The sequence below is a fragment of the Schistocerca americana genome, chromosome X (assembly GCF_021461395.2).
Source record: "Schistocerca americana isolate TAMUIC-IGC-003095 chromosome X, iqSchAmer2.1, whole genome shotgun sequence".
In the NCBI taxonomy this organism is placed as follows: Eukaryota; Metazoa; Arthropoda; class Insecta; order Orthoptera; family Acrididae; genus Schistocerca; species Schistocerca americana.
The window spans coordinates 430,353,428-430,380,975 of NC_060130.1; the positions used below are offsets into that span (position 1 = coordinate 430,353,428).

The 27,548-nt window shown below is 39.1% G+C and overlaps 1 protein-coding gene across 5 annotated transcripts in view; it reads left to right on the top strand.

The window, feature by feature from the left end:
• Positions 1-27,548, top strand: part of LOC124554986 (zinc finger Ran-binding domain-containing protein 2) — an 82,564-nt gene that overhangs the window by 47,996 nt on the left and 7,020 nt on the right. For all 5 annotated transcript variants that reach the window (XM_047128725.1, XM_047128723.1, XM_047128724.1 and 2 more), the window contains exon 5: positions 21,485-21,607. In XM_047128725.1, coding sequence (XP_046984681.1) covers positions 21,485-21,607 — 123 coding nt within the window. The remainder of the gene's footprint in view (positions 1-21,484; positions 21,608-27,548) is intronic.

A 27,548-nucleotide genomic window follows, 5' to 3' on the forward strand; every position in this document is an offset into this window, starting at 1 on the left:
AAAGCCGTTCCTTGCGCTTGGACCTCTTCCTCCCGAACGCGTCGTCGGGAGGAGGTAATTTTAGCTCGACTCCGAATAGGGCACTGTCTTTTTAGTCATCGACATCTTTTAAGCGGTGATCCTCCCCCACTCTGTCCCCACTGCTCTCAGCTGTGGACGGTCAGACACCTTTTAATTGAATGCCCCTATTTTAATCCGTTACGCTCCCGTCTACAGCTATCGCCTGATCTATCGTCGATTTTAGCAGATGACACGCGCTCAGCTGACCGCGTTCTACAGTTTATTAGTGACAGTGAAATGACGTCAGTCATTTGAAGCTTTTTTTTTTTGTGGACAACCAACCCCTTTCTATAGTGGACTTTTAAGCATTCCTTCTGCCTTTAGTTTCTCCAATTTTCTGACTATGTTTCCATTGCTGCTGATTTTAAATTTCGTTTTTTTCCTGTTTTCTACGTCACGGGCTGGGCGCTAATGACCATAGAAGTTTTGCGCCCTAAAACCACAAACAAAAAAAAAAAAAAAAAAAAAAATGCACCCATGAGCAAAATGTGCTGCATAACAAAAGAATGAGCACAGTATGCGTTTCAGTCTGTGGCCCATCCATCCTCCTTCATATACCTACTTAGACCCGCCCCCAGTAGCTGAGTGGTCAGCGCGACAGACTGTCAATCCAAAGGGCCCGGGTTCGATTCCCGGCTGGGTCGGAGATTTTCTCCGCTCAGGGACTGGGTGTTGTGTTGTCCTAATCATCATCATCATCATCATCATCATTTCATTCCCATCAACGCGCAAGTCGCCGAAGTGGCGTCAAATCGAAAGACTTGCACCAGGCGAACAGTCTACCCGACGGGAGGCACTCGTCACACGACATTTCATTTTCATGTGAAACAAGCTAATAGATTCTAATGACACTCACATTCACTGAAACGTTACTGTGATAACTCATCAAAGAAAACAAAACAAAGCTTAAGAAATGCACAAATCAGACCTTCAGTTTGGGATTCAATTCTCAAAGTAACATGAAAAATGCAAAATAATTCCCAGCTATGATATCATAGCATCCTCTCAGCATCAATGAAACAAAGTCCAATACAATATCTGATAAGAAAATTAATCTCCCCAACTATTTCCCCCATAAATTAAATGGCTCGTTTTACCCTCCTGCTTGTGTATAACAACCATATATAACTTAAAAGCTAAGCCTTAACAAATATCTTTAAATGTGCATTTGATAAAATCACACAAAGTGTTATTACAAAGTCACTGATCAACTAATACTTAGGTACACTTGAAACTAACTATTAAAAATACATTTAAAAAAACTATTTAAAATGTGCTCTCTCTCTCTCTCTCTCTCTCTCTCTCTCTCTCTCACACACACACACACACACACACACACCACTCTCTCTAGTGTCACTCACTTCAACATATTCCATCATGTTCCTCCTTCCTTATCTCATTTATATTTCCTCAGCACAAGTATTTTGTTTGTCTGTGGGCAAACCAAACAGCATGCATTTGGATGTGGAGTTGCAATCACCTCAAAAGGCCCATGATATAATTCAAAAAATTTCTTTGTCTCCTTTTTGTGCTCACTTGACTTCTCTTTTGTCCTCACCAACACCAGATCCCCAACTCTTATCTCTGTCACATTCAGCTTTCTGTCATCTCTTTGCATTGCTCTTCTCTCCATGTTCTCCCTTACAAAAGTTTCCAACTCTTCTCAACTCATTATACAGGGAATCAACATGGTATGAGGTCAGATTTTGTGGCTTTGTGTTGAACTCCACCTCCCATGTTGAAAACCCCATTGAGCTGTGCTTCACACAGTTCATTACAGTTTCAAAATCTTTCAGATATTGCACCCAAGAGCTTTGTTTATTGTTACAGTACGTCCTGCAGAGCTGTCCCAGTTCTCTCATATATCGTTCTGCCAGATTGCTCAAGGGATGATGTACCGAGATTCTTGTATGCTTTATCTTTGCAGTGTCTGTAAACTTAATCTGATCATTACTAGTGAATTGGGATTCATTGTCACTTCAAATAGCTTTAGGTACACTAATCAAAGGAAAATACTCTTGTGTGAACTTGGAAATCAGAGTCTTAGTGGTTGCCCATTTGATTGCAGACAACTTGATATATTTACAAAATACATCTGCTATTACAAAAATGTATTTCCATCTTCCAGCCCAACATTTTGCTTCATTATTTCAGTGCGTTTTTGAGGTCCATAGTGTCCAAAGCACAGGTGCACTTGTTGAATTAAGTCATTGACATAGTCCTCTGGAAAACATAACATCCATTCATCACTGTTTTTGTTTGCCCTTCTGAACAAAATTCCCTTATGTATTTTGTAATATTTATTCAAATTTTTCTCCTCTCTAGTTCCCAGGTGCCTCTTTATCTGTTGTAGTTTGGGATCCTGATCCTGTGATCTTCTCATGTCCCTACATACGCCTCTGATATTTTTCTCGCTCGGCAAACCCTTTATGTATAGCATTTCAAATTCTTTATTTCCATCGTCTTCCTATCTTAGCATATCCCTGGTTCCCACTGGTAATCTTGAGAAAGCATCTGCCCCAACATTTTCAGTTCCCTTTATGTACTGGGTGCTTTAATTAAATTGCTGCAGGAACATAGCCCATCTCATTAATCTGCTGTTCAACAATTTACATTCACATAAATAGCTCAATGCTCTATGATCAGTGAAAACAATCACTTCATGACCCAGTAGATAGTTTCTTAACTTGGTGAATGCCCACACAACTGCTAACAGCTCATTTCCAGTGATCCCGTAACTCCGCTCATGTTTGGAAAGAGTTCTAAATGCAAAAGCTATACTCCTCAGTTCTTCGTCTACACCTACCACTTTTTTCCGCGACAGTGCCACTCACAAAGCATAATCACTACTGTCAGTGCGCAAACACTAAGGCAGGGTTGGATCCAGGTGGTATAGTACTACAATGCTATTTAAACTATCCTTTATTTCCTGAAAATCTTTGGTGCAATCTTGTGTCCACATCCAAGTTGCATGTTTCTTTAGTAACTTGGTTAGGTTTGGTGAGTTTGGACTCTGGTTCCTGATAAACTTTCAATAGAAATTACACATTCCTAAAAGGATTTGAATTGCAGCTTGTTATAAGGAATTGGACACTTAGCTAAAGCCTCTATCCTGTCTTTCTTTGGTATCTTTCCTGTGGGCATGATAACATGTCCCAAGAATTCTATTTCCTTCCTGGCAAACTCACACTTGCTTAGTTTTAGCTTCATGTCTCCCCTTTTAAGGGCAGCTAACACTTCCCTCAATAGATGGCAGTGACTTCCCCAGTTTACAGATGCCATCTATGTGTCATTTACGTAGAATGTCAGTTTGCTCAAAAGCTCTCTATGTAAAACATGATCTAATCCCTTATAAAAGTAGTCACAGAAGCGTTGAGACCAAAAGGAACCACCATATAAGACAGCAGTATACTGCCTACTCTTATTGGCTAAGGGAATGTGCCAGAAACAATGTCAGATCCACATGTGACATCATTTTGGCATGATAGAACTGATAGAGCAGATCATCCATATTTTCTGGATGGCCTGTTTCCCTACAGATTATGGGATTCAGCTTTCTAGCATCCAACACAAGCCTCACTGGTTTATCGCTCTTCTTGACGACAACTAGTGGGTTACTGTATTAACTATTGCTGCTCTCTATTATCCCTATCTGCAGCATTCTTTCCAGGGCAATTTCAACTGCGTTCCTTAGTGCAGCAGCTATGTGGTTTGGTCTCTGCATGAATGGTTATTTACACAGCAGATCATGCAGGTCCTTCCTGTGTCCTTAACTTATCCCTTCAATATTATCAATGTTGTGTTTAATCTCTGACATTGTCTTCTTCAGCTCTCTGTGGCTTCCCCTCCCCCCTGCTGCTGTTCGCTGTTTTCTTTTGCCCTTTGGTCCACTACAAGTGATTCTATCATTATTTTCCCTGTTAATTAGCCCCACTTTCATCTATCTTTAACGGATTTCTTTTACAGTCTAGAACAGCTCCTAAATCGGTCATCCAATCCATCCCAATAATAAAATTCATACAGAGTTCTGGAATAACCGTACAGTTGTAACTAAATTCAATGTCACCTATCTTAAATCACAGCATTACCTGGGTCCTACCAGGTTTGCTTAACCTGCTAGTCGCACCTGTAATCCACATTCCAATGACTGGCAATTCCATAACTTGTATAATGGATTTCAGATGTTCATAAAACATTTCAGAGATCCCACTAATCTCACTGTTTGAAACAAGAAGTGCTTCAGTCTCAAACGCTCCAACACTCACTTTAATTTCTGGTTGTAATTTTACTACCTTATTACTTTTAAAAGGTTCTTCATCAAGCAGATTATTCTCAATGCTTTGAAATTCATCTATAGCAGCTTCCATTGTTGTAATGTTGAATCCTCCCTCTATGTGATTTATTGCCTTATTGCTGCTCCCAGAACTAATATTACATTTTAATTTAACACAGTCTACTTCCACATTTACATCTGTAATATTTGTATCCCCCAGCTGAATTGACAACACAGCGCAAAACATAGCTGTCTATCACACCAGTTTCATCAAGAAGTTCCTCAGTAGCTGCCAGTAATTTCATATTTTTCATTTTCCATGTGATGAATTTTTTTTTTATCCACCGTGCTTTAGTATTTCTGGTGACCTGGTCTTTTCTTGTTGCTCTAAACTACTGACTACGTTTATAAATTCTTCACTAATTTCATCTAGCCCTGACTTTGGTACCCAAAAAGATGAAATTCCAATTTGTTTACAATTTTCACTCATGTACTTACTTATTGCTACCTCTACATTTGCATCTGCATTAGATACATGCTAGTGCCCCCTGTCTGCCATAAAGTTTGTCTTCTGTGCATGAAGAACTATTTACACCAATAACATCTACATTGCATACAGGATGTGCCTCTGCAGCACTACTGGTTACTATAATAGGTATCTGAGGCATTGCTCCCGTTAATTGCTTCATAAAGATCTCTAGTAATACTGCTTATACCATTAATATTATTAGGTGAATCTGCTTCCACTGCCAATTTACTGCGTCCTCTACACTAGCATCAACATCGGCAAAAGCACATACATCAGCAGCATCTTTCTTGACACAAGATTCAAAATTCACATCACCATCAACAACATTTGAAATATCACATATAGAACCAGCATGGGGAATATTAGTACTTAAAGGATCCACCCTTCCAACTTCTGCATGCATAGAAACACAACTGTGCTGCTCAGTAGTATTAATACACACACTCTCAACTTTTCTATTGTCAGCTACAGTATCAGAACAAACAGAACTATGATATCTCAAAATTGTCGGACTAGTATTTCCATCGTTATAAATATTTGGATCTTCACCATTCATTCCATCACTTGATTCAGCCCATTGAAAAAAAAAAGCTTATATTTTCATTGACACTCTTTTCTTTGAATTCTCTCTCTCCCCCTTCCATTTCTATCCAGCACGTTCAAAAATTTTTCCCCAAAATTCACCTTCGTCCAAAATCCTCTCCATATGAAATGAATTAAACTGCCTTTCTCTCTTTGTCTTTTTCCAAGCTTTTGTGGCGGCGTTCGTAGCGACAAGCAATTCGCTGTAGAAACGGCTTACGAAGTCACCGCCACACTTTTAATAGCGGGCCGACCGGTCCGCTGGAACAGTGAACAGAAAGATGAAAACCCAAACACTCTGATTAAATAAAAGTCGGTACTTATCTTTATTAACGAAGATACAGAAACACAGTAGTGGACTCCGTGTCTACAGAAATCTGTCTAGTTCGAGTCGGAGCGGCTAGGTCAGCGTCGGCTGACGACAAACAACAACTCTGCTGCGATGAACACACAACTGACTAGCAAGTACACAATTCGGTGGCGAGTATACAACTGAGCGGTGAATACAGAACTGTCCTAGCGCTCGCGACTCCAGCGCTTAAGAAACCAGAAGCCAGCGGTGGCGCGCGCAGACTTGCGGCGATTTCCTGTCTCGCTGGCGCTGCTTATGCGGACGGCGTCCGGACTTTGATGCTGCCAACCTTTTGGCAGCGGGCTCGGGTGGCATTACTGGCTAGGATATAACACAAGCATTGTCAGTCTTTATCCTAACTTGGGCCTCAGGTGGGATATCTACTCATTTCCCCAGTTGTGAGATACGGCTGACCCCCCCGAGCTGTCCCCTTCAACGTGATCATATTGTGGCCTATTGTTATCCCTTCTATCATTTGATCCTGAGTTTCTCCTACCATCATTCCTGGAATCTTTGTGGGAGTTTCTGTAGTCATCCTTATAATTCCTCTTGTCCCTTCCATCGTGATTTCTGTCATTATGGAAATTATTTCTGTTTCTGACTGGTAAAGCAGTATCCATATTCCCAACATAATCAAGGAATAAGTGTACCTCATCTCCTGGAGTATTTATGAGATACTGTTGTTCATCATCAGGTAGTCTCCTCTTTAAAGTGGAAATGATGATCAATGCTAATTTTTCTTTCCGTCTTACAAAAATCTCTCGTATTTCCCTTCCCCTGGGCTATATACAGCCCCATAAAAAAAAATGGATTCTGGATTGTTTTACCTCTCCCCACTATTTATTTAAAAATCCCTTCTCAAAGTCTTCAGAAGTCATAAAATTGTTCCGAATTTGGTTTGCACGTGACAAAGCTTCCCCTTCTAATAACCCTCTCATAAACTTCATCTTTTGCAAATCAATCATTCCATCCACAAATCGATCTCTACAATATGCAACAAAATTGGCTGGATGACATGGAAAATATTCTGAACATTATGTATGGGCAGCATATTTACAATATTGCTAACATTTCCATGTTCCATCTTAGCTGCCTTTGACTCTTTTCGATTTTCTTTAATACCACAGTACTGACATCAAGCTTTATTTGCTCACTTTACTATTTACTTCTCTAACCTTTTCTATTATACCAATATAATTCCTTTCCAATTCATCTTTCAGCCGTCCTTCCAATTTGGAATTTTCAGCTGTGCAATTTTCATCCAACTTAACAATTTTGTCCCTTACCTCTGCATTTAATCTGACACATTCCTGTTCATTTCTATTTCTAATCTAAGCTTGCCTTCCATTTCTGACAGCCCCTGATTAAATCTCTCCTCCACAGACTGTATACTGCTTTTTATTTCATTCATACTACTCATAACTCCTTTTGACTGTTTGTTCATTTAGCTTCCTTGGGTTTTTAATTGCACTTCTTATGCTTGCACCCTATTTTGAACATCATTTACACTTTTCTACAATTGAGCAAGAGGGATCAAAATTTCTTTGAATGTATTTACATCAGTAATGTTTATTGGAACAAAAATATTTTCATCTGTTGATTCCACATCACTTGCAGCATTATTCACAGTTGTTGGTTCCCCCATTATGACAAGCAAAGAAAACACACACAAATGTTTGCACTACATGACTATAAATGTTACACATAGTACACACATGCAGATTTACTTTACTTTTGAAGTTTTCATCTCCGCTATTGCACTTCGTAGTGCCAGAATTTGCTGCCGCAACGTATCTGCCATTGTCTTGTGTTGTACTGCACTGCTGCTGTACCCATGGTTCCTGCTGCTTGTCTCTGCCGCCTGCATGGTTTCCACTCCTTTATTTGCTGCCAAACCCCCGTTGAAGCACCAAATCGTTGTTTAATCCTTCTTCACTGCTTCTTGTCACAACCAACGCTGCCTTCATGCAGTCTGGTATAATTCAGACATCCTGGACGAGCCCCCATTTTGTAACACTAAACAGCCCTACTCACTATGAAAAATCGCATCGTTGTTTTCTGTTAACCTATTGGCTCTATCTAGGGACGATTTTGCTTAGCATCTTGCCAATACTAGCATTATGTGATATTTGTTCCCTTAATGCAGGTGGTTGGGCTAATAAAAATCACTGTTTTCTTGTTAAGTGGTCACGTCCACACTCCAGCACTGCCCCAATGGTAAAGACCCCAAGCAACATGGGGCCCCTCACCACTTGCACTGCTTCCACCACGTTCAGACACACAAAGTTGTCCGTCCAAAATAACAGAGATTTCTACAACTTTTCCACATTCTGGCATTGTAAAACTATTTTCTATGGCTAAATGTCACTGCTCTTGAACAAATATAACTATTGTATTTTAATACTGTGGAAAATCCTTGTAAGGTATGTGGTGCTTGCATACACTATGTAAGCATACTGATTTCCTGCAAAAATAACCAACATGTGGAAATAGTATCTTTGCATTATTTCAAAGAACTTCTATGATGTCTGCCACTGACCATCGACGTTATTGTAATGTTATAAGCTGTAGATGCATTACAGACTTGCATGGTCAGCAAGTTTCTTGATTATTAGCAATACCATCACATGGTCCTTTGCCGTGTGATGTGGCAAAGAAATATCACTCTGCAGACACACTGAAATCAGACCAATGAAAAATAGTGTTGGCAAATTTCTTGCAGTTCTTATACTGGGCTGCAGTACCATCCGAGAAGTACTACACATATTTGGGTGTTCCATGGAAATAGTGTCTCCTGAAGCTAACAAAGTGACGCTGAAAAATATGACCATTCACTGTGTCGTATTTAAGGCATTCTGATATTTAAAAAAATGTGATTGCATGGTTTCATTGGTGTCTATAATGAACAACAAGTGAATGCCTGTGCATTGTTCCAATGAAACCCCTGCACCTCATCTTGAAGGACAAATGGATAATGTTATGAAAAGTCACATATTAAATGTATTCATTGTCACCAGGTGTCTCTTTCAGCTGTTGTAGAAATTCAGACTGTTGGTGGCTACGGAGGAATGCAGCAGAAGCTTTTTTAATTGTCTGCGAGGTTTTCCAAGAAGTTTTCCACATGATACATACAGCCGGAGAGTTGTTTTGTCTGTACATGTCCACAGTTTAGATGTTTTATCATTTCCATTTTCATCAAACAATTCTTACAGGTCTGTCATGATAGAATATATACCTGGGCAGGTTTCACATGTGGATGTATAGCATTTTGAGTGTGCAGGATGACAAACGATCCCAGCAAGACACTGTTTGCAGGTGCTAAGTTGATAGTCTGCATCATGCATAATCTGTTTTAATCTGGACCCTTCCAACTTGTGTTGTTGGTACTGAATTTCTGATACTGTTGATAAAAGTTTCTCAGCACTAGTCATTCTTGTTTATGAATTCTGGAACTATTTTCCATGACAGAAACAAAATATTTCTTCCCAGAAAAACAGTGGCTTACATCATCTCTGTAGATTTCTATGGCACCATTTACAATTTGTTCATCTAAGGCACATTTAGGTCTTGGATTGGGAGTTGCTAAGATAACACGTTCTTTGACTAACTGTTTTGCTTCTCTTGCTAAATAGTTAGAGGCTCTGAATTCATTTTGAATTCTTCAAATGCTCCAACATTTTGGAAGAAGTGTAAGAATTTGGATCTTCTCATTGCTTGTGTTGTTGGTACTGAATTTCCCTTTCAATTGCATTATCATTTCAGATTCAACATTTGTATCGTATTTGCATTTTCTTCCACAACAGTTACGTATTTACTTCGTAATACTTCAGACACTTGTTGAAATATTTTTGCACGTTCATTTTCACTCCCAGTCTTCTGTTTCACTGGGTACTCGGCAAGACATACCAAACTACCATTTAATGCATCTAAAGCAATTTTTGTGTCTGACTAGTCTGAGAAGCTATGCAGGTTTGTGGTTTCCACTTGTTTCAATGTAGTTAAGTCAGTCACAGGCATTTGCCCGTGAGTTAATTTTTTTCTGCATTTATCACATATTCTGTAGTCTCTCATTATGCCACCGATCATATCAACCATCCACATTTGCACTTTATGTAGTTTTTTCTTGTATCTGTTGTGTCCATCTTCCCTGACTGGATTACAGAAGTACATGATCTCCTCAAACTCAGTCTTCAATGTAGATTTGTATAATTTTAACACACACCACCTTTTGCAGCAACTATCTGTGTACATGTAACAGCCACACTGCCATCCAGTATTTTATAGCTTGATATTGGCCTGCCTACATCGTTACCTTTCTGTGCATTGTTATGGCACCACCTTTTTAACAATAAACATGTTTTTCAGTGCTTTGCAAGATACTATTGGGGTATGAATACAGTTTATTTTGCATTAATGCAGCACATTTCTGTACGTAATAAAATATATCTCTTAATCACAATGTCATCCCAACTTGATTTTGTACTATGAATATAATAGAGGGAAACATTCCACGTGGGAAAAATATATCTAAAAACAAAGATGATGTGACTTACCAAACGAAAGCGCTGGCACGTTGATAGACACACAAACACAAACATACACACAAAATTCTAGCTTTCGCAACCAACGGTTGCTTCATCAGGAAAGAGGGAAGGAGAGGGAAAGACGAAAGGATGTGGGTTTTAAGGGAGAGGGTAAGGAGTCATTCCAATCCCGGGAGCGGAAAGACTTACCTTAGGGGGAAAAAAGGACGGGTATACACTCGCGCGCACACACACACACACACACACACACACACACACACACACACACACACACATATATACAGACACAAGCAGACATATTCAAAGGCAAAGAGTTTGGGCAGAGATGTCAGTCGAGGCGGAAGTGCAGAGGCAAAGATGTTGTTGAATGACAGGTGAGGTATAAGTGACGGCAACTTGAAATTAGCGGAGATTGAGGCCTGGTTGAATGGACACAGGCAGACAGTGTTTGTTGGTAATGAGGATCACCCTGTGGCTAAACATGCCTTGGTGCACGGCCAGCACATCTTGGCACAGTGTTACACCGTCCGTGTTATCTGGATACTTCCCACTAACACCAACCTATCCGAACTCCGGAGATGGGAACTTGCTCTTCAATATACCCTCTCTTCCTGTTATCCACCAGGCCTCAATCTCCGCTAATTTCAAGTTGCCGCCACTCATACCTCACCTGTCATTCAACAACATCTTTGATCTGCACTTCCGCCTCGACTGACATCTCTGCCCAAACTCTTTGCCTTTGAATATGTCTGCTTGTGTGCGTATATGTGTGTGTGTGTGTGTGTGTGTGTGTGTGTGTGTGTGTGTGTGAGTGTGTGCGCGCGCACGCGAGTGTATACCAGTCCTTTTTTCCCCCTAAGGTAAGTCATTCCGCCCCCGGGATTGGAATGACTCCTTACCCTCTCCCTTAAAACCCACATCCTTTCGTCTTTCCCTCTCCTTCCCTCTTTCCTGATGAAGCAACCGTTGGTTGTGAAAGCTAGAATTTTGTGTGTATGTTTGTGTTTGTTTGTGTGTCTATCGACGTGCCAGCACTTTCGTTTGGTAAGTCACATCATCTTTGTTTTTAGATATATGATTTTTTTTACTATGGTGTATAGTGTAACATGGAGAAGCAAATATATTTTTTTCGTCGATTTCAGAGGTGACATATGTTGAGATAGTCAAGGTCACTGACCTTAATTGTGTACATTCTTCAAATGTGACAAAATTGGATATCCGTGCAAAGCTTGTTTCACGGCCTTTCCAAAATTACCTGGTTCACTGCTCTTTCTTTATTAGAACAGAAGTTACAGCCATATTTGTCAGCAGTGCTCGTCAAATTTTCCGCATGTTTTTAGAACTTGAGTGGGCATTACTCTTGTCTTACTTGTGTTAAAATACTGTAATTTGGATATTTAATTCTCTTGTAATGTGCAGTGAACACACCAAATTTTATACGAATCAAAGAGTGTCAGGTTGAAAATTGTACTTTTCTGTGTTGATTTGACATGGAATGACTCAAGTGATTCATGCTTCTATAGCCTTAGATTTGTCCTCCAGCCATTCCTACTTAGTCATTAGGCACTTCCTGTCTTGTTGTTTAGATGTTTGTATTCCCTTTCCCCTGCTTCATTTGCTACATTTTATATTTTCTCCTTTCATCAATTAAATCCAGAATCTCCTGTGATGTCAGAGGTTTTCTGCTCTACCTTGTCTTTTTATGTATTTAATCCTTGTTACTTTCACTATTTCATCTCTAAATGCCTACCATTTGCCACCTTCTGTTTTCCTTTCCCTTGTTTCAGTCAATCATTGTGTAATGTGCTCTTTTAAACACTATACAATCTGTGTTTTTTTAAAACTTATCCAGATCCCATCTCCATAATTTCCTACTTTTTTGCAGTTTCTTTAGTTTTAATCTATATTTCACATCTGCCCCTGGAAATGTCTTACAGTTTAAGATCTGGTTTTGAAATCTCTGTCTTACCATTATATAATCAGTCTGAAACCTTCCAGTGCCCCCAGGTCACCATTTATACAAAAATGGTTCAAATGGCTCTGAGAACTATGGGACTTAACATCTGAGGTTCTCAATCCCCTCCATTTATACAACTTTCTTTCAGGTTTCTTAAACCAAACGTTAATGATGGTTAAATTATGCTCTGTGCAAAATTCTACCAGGTGTTTCCTCTTTCATTCCCTTCCGCCCAATCAGTATCCTCCTACTGTGTTTCCTTTTCTTCCACTTTGTACTATTGAATTCCAGTCCCCAATCACAATTGAATTTTTGTTTGCCTTAACTGTCAGAATAATTTCTTTTATTTCATAATACATTTCTTCACACCCTTCATCTGCAGAGCTAGTTGGCACATAAACTTGTACTGCTGTGGGTATTGGCTTTGTGTCTATCTTGGCTAGATTAATGCATTCACTATGCTGATAGCTTCTCTTATTCTTTACTAGACCTACTTCTGAGTTTGATTTTGTATTTATAACTGTGTACGTGCCTGGCCAGAATTGCCCCTACATCTAACTTCAACCTATCCATTTCCATATTTAAATTTTTGAACCTGCCTGCCTGATTTAAGGGATCTAGCATTCCACACTCCATTCTGTAGAATTCCAATTTTGTTTTTCCTAATGATGACATCCTCCTGAATGAATGGTCCCAACCCAAGATCTGAAAGGGGGGACTATTTTACCTCTGGTATATTTTACCCTAGAGTATTCCATCATCATTTAACCATATAGTAGAGCTGCAGGCCCTCGGGAAAAGTAAAGCTATAGTTTCCCCTTGTTTTCAGTCATTCACAGTACCAGCTCAGCAAGACCATGTTGACTGATGTTACAAGTCCAGATCAGTCAGTCACCCAGACAGTTGCTCCTGCAGCTACGGAAAAAACTGCTGCCCCTTCAGGAACCAAACATTTTTCTGGTACACAACTCAGACCACCACGGCAAGGTCCATAGTTTATGTGAGGGGAATCACAAGTATAGGGAAAAATCTCAAACTATCTTTTTTTGTCAGTTACACAAAATTTATTTCCTTTATAATCCAAAGATAACCATCTTTTTTCACATTTAGCACATATAAGTGCTGGTGTATTTTGACTTGTTACAATGTTCTGAAATAGCCTCTGCATAATAATGTCCTGAAATAGCCTCTGCTTAATACTTAAAATGCCAGGTATGTAAGGAATTTCCAACCATTTTAGTGCATAGTACTTAAGAAAGGAAATTTAAGATTATGCATTTCACTTCGCAAATCTACATGGCAGATTGCACTTTATGTATTGTACAGCTGTCCACCAACTGTAGGTTGGTTTGGACACTTATAATGCTTTACTAGGCATGGCCCTTTTGAAGGTAGTATGACCCCTGTCTTTGCCCAACCTTCAAATTGTCTTTCCAACCAATTATAGTGGGCTCTACAGTTTCACATGGACTCTGAACAGTGGTGGCGTTAGGCGTCGGCGACTGCTGACAGCCCCAAGCCTGTGGGGGCCTCGCAAAAAAAGTTATTCAAGCTGTTAAAATTTTAGCTACTTAGTTGTCTGTCTATTTCTGTACTAACGTGGTCGTCTGGCAACCCCATTACAAAATGCAGTTATGGTGTACACCTATGCGGCAGCACACCAAGGGTACAAGTTCGGGACTGCAGAATGGTTCTGGTAGACCTATTACATTACAGGATTCACACGGGATATACCTGTCATGAATCAGCGCGTGTGCACTAGACTGCAGTAATGCATGGAACTCAAAGAAGACTGTTTTTATAAAGCCATTCATACAGACTAAAAAAATTTTGTAAAATAAATTATTAAATTACATACTTGGAGAGGAAGCTGATCGTCATATTAAAGACAGGTGCATGTTAAATGGAAAATACTTACCTTTTTTTTATACCATATTGACAGCCCACTTGGTATGCACAGTTTTCTGGAATTGACACTTTGAGCAAATAACAAGGAAATGCAACAATGCTCTGTGGAAGAGACAATGCAGGCAGGAGAACTGTCTTGGCCAGTAATGGCAGCTCTCTGAAACCAATCCTACCAAGTGACACTTCACTCATTTTTCAAGTTATTGAACTGTATAAGTGAACAAGTCTTTTATCTCTGAAGGGGTGGTTGTACCAATTTCAGTCATAAATACTAAAGGAACCCCGTACTATGGTAAGTCAGTATACAAATACAGTCTTGGCGAATTTATTTGGCTGCTATCATACATGACAGGATATATATAAAAAAAAAATTCTTCCATGTATGATAATCACACAACCTATTCGCTCTATACTATGACATTGAGTGCCTTAAGAACCCACTGTACTTATCAATGTACTTAGCACAAAATGTCTTTTAGATCATCATGTCTGGAGGACCCTCAAGAGACAGAGACATAGGGAGAAAATTGAAATCCGGTGCATCAAAAAGAAAAAGGAAAGGCTGAGACGCGTACATCCAACCAAGCTGTGTGTTAAAGTGTGATGAAATTTCTTTAAAAAAAACTTCAGGTGTAACTGCTCCAGAGGGTTCCAATGAAGCTCTTATCCAAATGTCTTTAATTTATGAAACAGAATCTGCCCCAGGATCAAATTAATCTGTTACCTTTTCTGATACAGCATCAGAGTTGGGTGAAACTGCTGTGATCCAAGACTGTAAGCAGAATAAGGACTTCAAAAGTGATAATCAAGAGTAAACCATTCATATAAGAGAGTCACTTATAGAATTAGATCTGGGAAAGTGGGCATTTCCAGAAACAGATTTGTAGTGTCATAATTTAACTCAAAATGGTCCTCAACAAAACTTAGAGAAATCTGCTAAGTTACCCCAAAGATGCAAATAAGACATTTTACTAAATTTCATTTTACTGGGAAACTGAGTAATAGTGAAAAGCAACATCACAGATGGTTAGCTTACTCCATATCTCAAGACAAAGTTTATTGCTTTCTGTGTTGACTTTTTTCGCATTTGCAGAGAAAGAGGGTAAAAGGATGTTGTGGCTGGAAAGATCTGAGTAGGATATTGCAAAGGCATGAACAAAGTCAAGGACACATGGTGTGATGATTAGATGGATGGAATTCTGTAAAGGAATCTAATACAGAAAAACAGTAGATAAGGAAAACGAGAGACTGAGTAGGGAATGACAAAAGTATTGGTATAATTTGCTTGAAAGATTGATCGACATTATAAAATACTTAGCTTCGCACAATCTGGTGTTTAGAGGGCCTCGAGAATCTGTTAACCTGAACAATAGTGGAAACAATGAAAATTTTATAGACCTATTTAAATTGTTCCAAATATGATCTAACACTAAAAGAGAACTTGCAACATATTAGCAAAAAGCAACTTCGTCAGCATTATCTGAGCCATGACAGACAAAATGAATTAATTGCATTAATGTCCAAATCTGTTATGAACGAAATTATAAACAGTCAAACAAGCAAAATGTTATGCCTTCATGCTAGATTGTACCAGGGATTCGATCCATGTGGAACAAATGATCATAAAATTAAGATTTTGTAATTCCTCAACTGCAGAGATAGAGGAGCATTTCGTTGTGTTTATTGCCATCGCAGAAACAACGGGAGAGTATTTAACAAATGCCATTTAAAGGAACTAGAAAATAATACCCTAGACATCCAAAATTGTCGAGGACAGGGGTATGATAACACAGCCAATATGGTTTACATTAATATAGGTGTGAGAACAACAATACTCAGTATTAATCAATGAACTTTGTTCATGCCATGCTGATGCCATTTTTGGAACTTGCCACTAACACTTCAACAGCTAAAACATTTTTCGGCTTCATCAATGATGTTCATACTTTTTACAAAACAAGGAAGCGTTGGGATCTTATAAAAACTATTTTGCAGTGAACACACAGTGTGTTGTGGGGCGATCACTGTTGCAGAAATAATTCAAAAGCCAAGATCGCTTAAATCCTATTTACTAAATGACCGGTTTCAACACACTAAAGGCGCCATCATCAGATCTTTGAAGATGCAACACGACAGGTTTGAGGGAGGGCTTAACTGAGATACACTATATACATTACTCTTAGTACAGTACCATTTACCTGAATGAATGTAGCTTAACATGTATGAATCATTTCGATATAATGTTACATGAGGCAGACCAGCTGATATAAAATCATTGTCACAGAAATAAAAACTAAAAAACAATTTTCTTTCTTACTGGAAAGTGAAACGGGCCTCACAAAGCTGATTCATTGCTGATGTGAAGTTTCTGCTTAGTGCCACTACTGACTCTAAAACCATAGTGGAAAAAGGCATTTTTTGTTAATAAAACTCACAACATCGCTCAATATGTTTCTTTATTTTGTATGCTGTTTCAGCTACTGTTGTCATCTGATCAAAACTTAAGATGTACAAAATAAGGAAGGTTCATGTTTCAGAAGTTCTGAGTTTTAATCCAATGATGGTAGTAGACAAAACAGCATAAAAAGTAAAGAAATATATTAAGCAATCTAGATGGTTTTATGTATAAAATATTCTCAGTGATCACTAATTCCTAATGGAAATTTATTCCCTTTGTTAACATGGCATTTTCCACATGTGTACAGCATTTCCAGATGTGCAAGAAGTGTTCAGTGTTAAAAAGATAAGACCTACAGAGGATTGAATTCTAGATCTCAGACTTCTGGCCTGACATGTACACACTGAGCCATTTGGCATATCACATTTTCTGTCCATAAATGAAGGCTGATCTTAGAAACTACTGTATGGATTTTGATTCAGTTTTCACTAATTGACGAAACGATTCATGAGGAAGGTATGTGTATATAATTTATTGCCACTATGTCAGACAAGCTGTCTAGCCACAGATTGTGCTACCTTTGTGAAGCCGGAGTGGGGTCACTTGTGAGATATTTAGGGTGATTATAATTAGAGTTCCAGTTTCGAAATGCTGTATAAAAAAAATAACCACAGCTCAGAATGACATCAAGTTTGAATGGAATGTTATCGAAGTAGGGGAAATGTTGCAATATCCCTGGCCTTTGAAAGTTATCCTACCTCAGAAAATTGTGAATGGGACCATGCCCTTAACATCTAATATGAGTTCAATGAGTATAATTTAATTGTATGACACTAACATTTAATGGCCCAAACTGTAGATCCTAAAGTAAAGATTTACACAAAGAATTACTAATTTAATGGAAAGGTGTCTAATAGAAATAGTAAGTCATTTAAACCCATGTTTTATTCACTAAAAACATCAATCACATGCATGAATTATAAGAATGTGCAATGATTTACAAACACACATCTTTGAAATTGAATTAGCGGCTTTAATTGTTGAGTGATGTTACTCAGCAGAACAAAAAAATAGACCCTGCTGGTGGTAATATCAATCAAAAAGTGAATTGCAAAGCTTGTGAATTCTACATGGAAAACAGTGACTGTAGACGAGGTGACTAACTGCGAAACGGTCAAATTCAACAAGCCTAGATTGAATCTGAAACAGGTTCTTGTACAGAAATGCCAGTTTGGCCCAAGGAAATACTAACACACCAGTACTATATATGCTCACTGTAATGACGCACAAATGCCGTGATGAATGCTACCATCGTGTAAATAACTCTCAATTGAAAGTGAGGGTGCACTGCTATTGCTGTGACTGCATTCCCTGCTCATCTGCTAAGGTGCGGTGATCTGCTGCTACATGTGTAGCCGACATGCACAGGGTGCACACAGATCAGTGTCTGTAATAACTCAAGATCCATGCTGGTTACGTCTGCTCATATAAATCTCTGTGCGAACTCTACCATGTCTTACGTCCAAACACTTCCATATCTTTTCAAGTTTCAACTTTTTGGTAGATTCTTATGTCCAGCTACCTTTTACTGCCAAACCATGCATTCTCATCAATAGCAAAAAATGCAGAAAACAGTGATCCAATATTGAGGCTTTTTGTACATATGGAATCCTGCCAGATATAACACATCACAATCTACCCAAATTCTGAGAGCATCCTACGAGGCTAAGCCATTATTTTTGCAGGCCGTGTTTTCTTCCAAACAGTGTCAGATGGCTATCTACAAAGGCCCTCTGAAAAACATGAAAATGCAGTGCTCTCCTTTACGGCTGCTGGGCAATGGGAGGTAGCTGCCACCCATGCCGTACTCTGGCATCCTCGCTTCCGTGAAGTCAACACCTGACCCACTGGCATCCTCTCTCTGCAAAGACCTATTTTTTCACCTCATCCCCTGTCCTTCCTGTCTCACACCCAATGTCTGTGCCTTCTCACGTAAACAAAAATTGTCTGCAAACAAGTGAGGCCATCACTGTGTTAGATGAAAAAGGAAATGAGGTTATTGGAGCCAAGAATTTACAGTTACTGCGTTTCTGTATGACATTCCTATGGTATCTGGTCCGATGTAATCCTCTAATTACAGAAATAACCTTATTTTCAATGAAACTGGCATACAAACTTGCCTGCCACATTTGAATGTTATGAGAACGAAAAAAAAAAAAAATAATGAAAACTTTCCCACTAAATGGTGCTGTAAGCTTCATAATGTAAATGGGTTTGGCTACAAATGACAGACGACTCACAATATGATGGCTATGCTGTGAGTTGCACATTAAACCACCCATACTGTGCAATGTGCATGACCACAGGAATTTGGCATTCAACAATTGTGACACTGTTAGTTAGATAAGCTCAATCATCGTGGCAAGGTCATGTCATATTAAATGGAAAAAATTGATTTTTAATTGTCCTGAGGCCAAAACCCGCATAAAAAGCAACAGTGACAGTGGTTTTTAATTGTCGTGAGACTGGCACAAGATATTTTCAATATGCTGTCCACCATTTTCTGCCCCAAGTTTAAATCAAGAAACAGTGTTCTACAACAGGTCATAGTGTATTCAGGAGTCACATTTGGAATGCGCTGCACAGTATGTGCCTTCAATTCAGCAATCAGAGCAGTGAACACAGCACCTTTCAGATAAACCCACAGCCAGAAGTAGCGCAGTTATGATTAGGTGATCTGGACAGCCAGGCTGTAAGGAAATAATGGCTGATAATTCTAGCAATTCCAAAATGCTTGTGCAGCAGCTGCGTTTCTGGCTGTGCATTGTGCAGAGGAGCACCATCTTCTATAAAAATGGCCCTGCCCACACTGCCATGCTGTGAAAGGTTGGAATGACGCTGGTGCGCTAAAGACTCTTAACAGTTATGAGTGACAGTACAGGCCACTGGACCCATGGGACCCATCTCCTCGAAAAAATATGGTCCTACGATAAACTATGCCGTCAGCCCGCACCACAGTCACCTTTGCAGAATGAAGCAGCACCAGCTGATGGGCGAACAGATTTTCTGTTGCCCATATTCTGGAGTTCTGTGTGTTGGCTCTTGAGATAAAAATTGGCTTTGTCTACAGAATGTTCCATGTCCATTCATTGTTCACTTCCATGCAAGCAAGAAATTCTAGGATAAATGTTTGTCTTAGTGGCAGGTCAGCATGAAGCAACTCGTGAACATGGGTAATTATGTATGGCTAACAATACAGGATTTTTTGCAGAATTTTATGCACCTTGCTCACAGGCGCATCCAAAGTTCAGGCTGTTCCTCGTCCAGTGCATGTCTGCAAACCATTGCTTGATCCCTGCTGCAGTGCTGTGGCCACATCTTCTACTGATGTTGGATCAATTATTTTCCTCCCTCTGCTAAATTGCACTATAAAAGACCTGTCTTTCAGAATTTCATCATTTTCTCCGACAGACATTAGGCCAATACTTTTTTTTCGTACTGTTGTGTGTCCAAAACTTCTGCAGAACTACTTGCCCACAGTTAACATTCTTTTAAAAGGGCTGTACCAGCAGCACACAATTTCGGCAGTGAGACAGTCATGACGAGTGTCTTAGGCGTGAACTGAGGGACCGCTGTGTACCTCACGTCTTATATTTTGCATATTCTGGACAACTGCCACCTAGTGGTAAGATTTGCATTAAATTTGTTTCCATACCATTTCCCCTTTATTTGGTAATATTCTGTTCAAATTTGATGTCATTCTGAGCGTGGGTCCTCTTTCTGTTAATTTATTTTTTTACTAGAATATTAATAGCTGTGTATGTACATAAATTAAAGGTGATTAAAATAACTTTAGAGGCTAGGTGGCTGTTCCCCCCAGTTAGTGAAATACGCTTCCCCTTCAACATACATTGGTATCTTGCGTAGCAGTTATCTTAGTTCATTTGAAACTTTAATGTTTGCTGTATGTAAAGTATTACAGTTTGGCCAGCACATATTACCGCATAAACATGTTATATTTGCATAGGCTTCCACAGCTAGAGTCAGTTTACAAAAGTTTTCTGAGTATGGTACTTCATCATAATGTGGAGGAAGGGGGGGGGGGGGGGGGGGGGAAACTATACTCGAAAAACCTGGTGACAGTAAACTTAGGAGGAGGTCACTGAACAGTGGAAAAACGTTGGTTTCTCCAGTATAGTTTTTCACATTATGATGTGGTACCTTACTCAAAATACTTTTAGTTCATTTGTTATATTTTTTTGTGAAGATTTTATTTGCCTTGTCGTATGTGAAATTAAGAATTGTAAAGTAATATTGACCATAGTTATGTCACTGGAGTGAGAAAACCCTGCACACATTATTAGCAGCTTGGATTTGCTGTTGTAAGCACATATTTAATCAGCAATTGTTATTGTTTCTTTTACAGTATGTTATGAAGTTTAAGTAATATCAGGAACTTCTGTTGATACATTGAAATATTCACATGGGATTTTCTGCATAACATAAAATTTAATAGATGCTATGGCATGGAAATAGGTTACCATTCACACTAATATATTATACCGTGATTGACAAATAGAATAAACTGAATATACCTGAAAATCGTTCACATATTTAACAAATTGTTTGGCAAAACAGTGTAGGCATTGGGATATACGTGTGTTTGCATTCATTTACGGATTCACTTGTATGGCAAGTGTACATACAGAGACAAAATCACAGACAGTATTTTGGAAAAAAGATTTCTGACTCACTCCTGTAACATAGCTTAAGTCATGTGAACATGGCTAATACTAAGCTAATGTCACTGATTACCCCATCATCAAAGATAGAATGAAGTTACTTTATTCTGACTTGATTTTGTGTGTTGTGTTCTTGCAGTTTGGAAGAAAAAAGAAGAAAAAGAATGGAGAGTCAATTCCAGAAAAACCACGCAGAGTAGCAAAACTGGATGTAGACCGTGATGAAGAAGATGAAGAAGAGGATGATGATGAAGAGGATGATGTATGCTAAATAAAAAATTTAGGTTATACAGTTATTAAGATGCCTGTGTCTAAAATGCTTTACCAATCAGGGTGGCCCAGTGGTTTGCACACAGGACCCACATTTGGGAGGACTATGGTTCAATCCTGCATCTGACCATCCAGATTTAGGTTTTCCGTGGTATCCTTAGGTCACTCAAGGCAAATGCTGGAATGGTTCCTTTGAAAGGGCATGGACAATTTCCTTCCCCTTCCTTGACCCAATCTGAGACCATTCCCCATCTCTAATGACCTCAATGTTGATGGGACGTTAAACCTAATCTTCCTTCCTAAAATGCTTTCCTGTATAAAATGATCCTTGACTCCAGTCACCCAAGAACTTCCATAAGAGAGTATACTGTATAAAGAATTTCCTGTTTAAAGTGTAACTCTCCTTCATAAGATGTACTGCCCTCTGATGGGGCAATGTTTCTGTTTTTGTTAGTAAATGGAAAGACCTTGAACAAATTACTTGTGAAGGGACAAAGAAACACCAGAAAATGAAAGCTGAAAGAAGTGCTGACGTGCAAAATGTTTTAATTCAGTAGATGTGTCCATTCCTGTAAAAGGACCAGTAATTCTAGCAATGGCTCTAGAAAGTGAGAGAAAGATAAAAAGATAAAGTTTTATTGCATTTACTGGTTGGTTTTGTAGGTTTAAGGGATGTGCTGAAATTGTTTAACAAAATATCTTTGGTTAGGCCACATTTGTAAACAAAGACATGGTAACTGCCTGGAAAAAAATCTTGCTAACTTTAGAGACAAATTTGGGTGTGCATCAATATTTCGACTCCCCCCCTCCAAGAGAAAGCATGTGAAATTTATCAGAAGAGGATTAAAAAATTGTAGGCAAGAACATTGACAGTTCTCAGTATGCAGACAACACCACATCTCTGGCTGAAGTTAAGATCCATCTGGAAGGGTTTATATTAAATATGAAGGTTGAGAGTTAAAGATGACCTGGAAATGAAGGTCAGAATCTTCAAATTAGTTCAAAGTTGTACAGGTAACATTTGGTTATATCTTCTTGGGACCAGATAATCAGGGCAGCGGTGATTTTAGCAATAGCATCCAGATATGTGATACGTCACAGAATGGCTATGGTGCAAATTTGTTTCATACCCAGAAGTACACACATTTTGCTGGCAATAGAGATTCGGATTCGGATTGTCATATGATATTGTCGGTAGTGATGTGTGAGCCTGTGAAGTGGACAGTGAGAGTTGGCCATAAACTCAAGTGTTACACTCACCTAATGAGAGCAGAAGGGTTATTGAGGTTATTTATAGTTATTTATGGAGAGAGCTTGATGAGAAAAGGGAAATGTGATGGAAATGAGATATTTTGTGAGGTTAATGCAGTGGTTAAGAGGCTCAACTCATAATCGAATAGTGGTGCTCGAATCACCATGCAGAACTCCCATCAGAATGGCTTTACTCCTACCTGCTTTTAATGAACCCAGCTTTAAGAAAGTTTCAACTTTAAGTAATACACATAGAACATTCTGCAAATAAAAATCCATTTTTTATGCATTTCCTAATGTGACCAAATGAGTTTCCGATTCCTTTCATTTTTACACAGCTTGTACTTAAAGTTGTGTGATGGTGTCATATGGTAATCGATTCTTTTTGATCAACACACATCTATATTTTAGTTGTACACTTTACGTTTATGTATTTACTGCATGTAAATGTAGAAAGCATACAATTTAGCAAAAGCTCATCTTCCATGGTAATGAAGACGTTCGTACGTAAAAGTTTTGGACATGGCAAAAAAGTAAGATTTGGTGCAATCTTTGTTCAGTGGCCTACTCGAGCAGCAATGAAGCATTGTTAAATGCAGAAGTTAGTGGTTCCTCTGGGTGCAGAAGGAAGAACATTCGAGTGTTAGCATTCCGTGATTTGGAATTTTTTTTTTTTTTTTTTTTTTTTTAATGGTCTGAAGGAATGAGGAGTGGCAGCATTCCTATCAGCAGAAACATGCTGCAAGAGAAGGCTCATGAAATCATCCTAAAGATGCATGTTGAAAATTTCAGTGCACCAAACGACTGGTTAGAGCAATATAAAAAGCATGATAATCTCGCATTTCAGATTGAAAGTGGAGAAAGTGAGTCTGTGGTAATAGAAAGTTGGAAGAAAATTACATTGCCACAATTGATATAAGGTTATAAGCCCAGCCAATTTCAACGCAGGTGAAGCAGGTGTCTTTCGCAATTTACTTCCTGCAAAATGTATTCTGTTCAGCGAGAAAAATGTCACAGAGATGAAAAAAGGAAAGAAAGTGTGACTGTGCTATTATGTGTAACTAGTGATGTGAAATGTTGTGTCCACTAGTAATAGAAAAATTCAAAACTCACAGTTGTTTTATAAATGTAAAAATGCTACCTTGTACTTAAGAGTACAACAGCTTTGCCCAGAAGATGTCAGAAGGCTTTTAGGTGCCAAAAGGGGTGCAACAGGAAGAAAAATAGTACTTACTATTGAATGATGGCCTGTACATTCCAAGGACTGTAAATGTTGTGTTCCTTCCACCAAACAGCACAAGTTATCTGCAGCCTCTTGACCTAGGCATAATACACTGTTAAAGCCAAATACGGAGTAGCAAATGTCCAGAAGTAAATTAGATTCCTTGAAAGTAAGGAAGTGATGACTTGCCATTCTACATGCTGTGCTTGTTTCTTGTTGTTGCTGTTGCTGTTCTTGTTGTATAAACAACAGACTGTGTCAAATTGTTTCATGAAGGCTGGTTGTGGTACATCAGTTGCTGTCAAGGACAACATTGGTCCAGAAAGAATGGAGTAGAATCCCGGGTGTTCCTGAAACTGTGCATTTCCAGGATTTTGTTTCTTGTGATGACAAAGTTCTGACCTCCACACACAAGATCGACGTATGAGGACAGTCTGAAAAGTAATGTCTCTAATTTTTTATGTCAAAGCTCTTAAAAACATTTTAAATAAAACAAACCATCCAAAATCTTCATTTTTTCTTAACATAATCACTCTGGCGACAAATATATTTCACCAAACGAGAGACCAGTTTGTTGATGCCTTCACTGTAGAATGTTTGACTTTGCTGATGGAGCCACAACCTTACCTGTACCACTTTATCACTATCAAAATGAAGTCCCCGAAGGTGTTCTTTAAGTTTTGAAAACGGATGAAAATCAGATGGGGCCAAGTATGGAGGATTATCAGTGACTGTGAACACAAGGCGTTCGATTGTTGCAGATGTCGCAATGCTTCTAATTTGCCTGTCATTGTGTGCTGAAGGGGAGGGTGCTCCACACATGGATGTACTCTTTGAATTCATGCTTTCAGTTTTCAATGGTTGGAACTTGATTGTAACATAGTGTTTCTCATGCACTGGCATACTTATATTACACACCGCCATGTTACATGCTACAATTCAGAGCCCTCTAATGCCAAAGGATTACAACTTGTATCATTGAAGCAATAAAGACAGCCTAGTAATATGCATAACATGTAATACCTCAGCCGATATTGAGTCCAGAATAAAAAATTCAGAGACATTACTTTCCAGCATGCCTGTATGAATGATGTGCGGTATGCTCGTTAAGGAACAGTAAGGTGGTGGTGGTGGTGATTGTTGTTGTTGTTGTTGTTGTTGTTGTTGTTGTTGTTGGGGGGGGGGGGGGACAACAACGGTGACAGTGAATCCTTGGGTTATGATTCTGAGTCAATGTTTTTGTATGCCTACGCAAAACTTCCATATAATGAAAAAATATTTGGGTCCCCAGAGGTGCATTAACAAAGGGTTTTATTGTATAACCAAATATGGAAGTGGATTTTGGTAGAGCCAGTATACCAACAGCCACCTAATTCACTTGAAATCCGCTATCAGAATGGTGTTCACTCATTACTAACATCTCACTATTAGTGTTTTTCTTCACTCCACATTGTGACAAATGTAATACAGCACCCTATTCTTGCTACTATATATGGGTGGGGCTTTATACATGCCCTCCCAATTTTTGTGTGGAAATTTTTCTCTCATTGGTCCTCCCGTGATCAAGTAAGCACTTCTCAAAATCTTCCCTATACCCAGAAAAATGGAGTCTCACAAATAAAAGTAACATTTTTCCTAACAGCAATTAATGAACTTACAGAAGCCATGGGCCCTACAGTTTCACATTCCCTACACCTGTAAAACTTCAGCATGTGTCACAGTTCTTCATTGTAAGTTCCAGCCAACTACAGGGCACCATAAGGAAAGCCCAGTCTTGACCTGTTACTAGTAGTTTCTAGTGCACTACTTCCAAAACACTTGTAATGAGGGTTGCCGCAATCACAAATGGTGTTCCTGGATAGAAGGACGGGACCTCCACAGAAATGCCCTTGGTCTGGTGTATCTACAATCCAAGTTCTCTTAGCTATATGTGACATTTCTGTGAACCTTCTCTCATGATCATTCTCGTGAACAGCCCCCTGGGAAGATCTGTTCCCCATAACTTTGTCTAAAGCCATCCTTCAGGGCCAAAGGATGTAGCGAGTGTCTTTTTATGGTGAAACATTCCAGGATGTTTGCAAATCTATTATGATGGGTCATGTGTCAATGGCCAATGGGTTATGCCTTCACACACTAAGGTGGCAGTGAACAACATGCACTACCACAGAAGTAACATAGTGTTTTTATTGCAGAAGTAGTAGTCTATTTTGTGAGCTCTTAGATACATTTGTACCTGCTCACATGAGTCTTTTGCAATTTTCTGTGACCGTGTGAGCAGCTTAGAAGTCATAATCACTACCCCTGACATATACTGGTTTTCTCCAGTCAAGACCTTGTATTTGAGTTCCAAAATATCAAAAAACTGATTATATTTATCTTTACCCCTAACAAAGTCAGAATATTAGGAATCGAATTCACAGATTATTTGTCCAAGGAGGCTACTAAAATGGGTGCCCTATGATGAAAGATACCAGGACCTGACTAACTGCATGGATGTATTCATACAGAACGTCCTGCCAAGATTCTACAATTCACTGCCAACTCCACACTGACCACCCTAGACTGACCCAGGCATACAAACAAGCCGCTCTGTGTCATTGTAGTTCCAGTGGTCCTATATCACTGGTGCACATTTAAATAAGAGGCACACTTTTACCACTATAAAGCAAACACTGAACTAGCTGACTTATTACCCTCAATATTACCTATTGATGTCAAACCATCAAACCTGATTTTACACCTTATCCAATAGTGTGGCTTGTACAATTTTATTTCGAGATCAGATAATATGGCCTTTACCAGTCCATGGGTGTGGGGTAGCTGATCACCAACTGCTGTAGTCTCAGCCCCCACCCCCAGAGTATCTTGGGCTGCCTGTGGGTGGTAGGTTGGCCTGATCCCACCTTGTAATTCATTTATCTTTCTACATCTCTCATCATTTTAATCTAAGGGTGTTACTTTATGTGCTCCACCATTTTATTGACCTAACTATGTCACTAGACTTTCATAATGACCAAGAACCTGCCAGTCAGACAAGGAACGACAGCCTCTAACCACTTTATATGCCCCAGAGGGCTTTGGGATGTTCCCTGCCTCCATACTCCCCCCCCCCCCCCCCCCACTTTATGTTGTTTTTCCTTCCTTTGTAGTGGGTTTTATCCTTTCGTGTACTTTTTCTATCCAAGGCTGACATATTAATGGTCATTTTAGCTATCCATCTCATTAATTTCAGAAGAACTTTGTTGATTTGAGAGGCACACGTTAACTGTATTCATTAACATTTAAAAGTATTTCTGCATGTTAATCACTTATTATTGAGGACTTTACCAATAATCCGCGCTGTAGATCAATGGCGCTAATGGCTGCGCTCCATTGTAGCTTAACAGAAAACTTAACATTTATGTAGGGCAAGAATCATATTAAAATAAAAGTTCAAACACATGTATTGATTTCAATGACA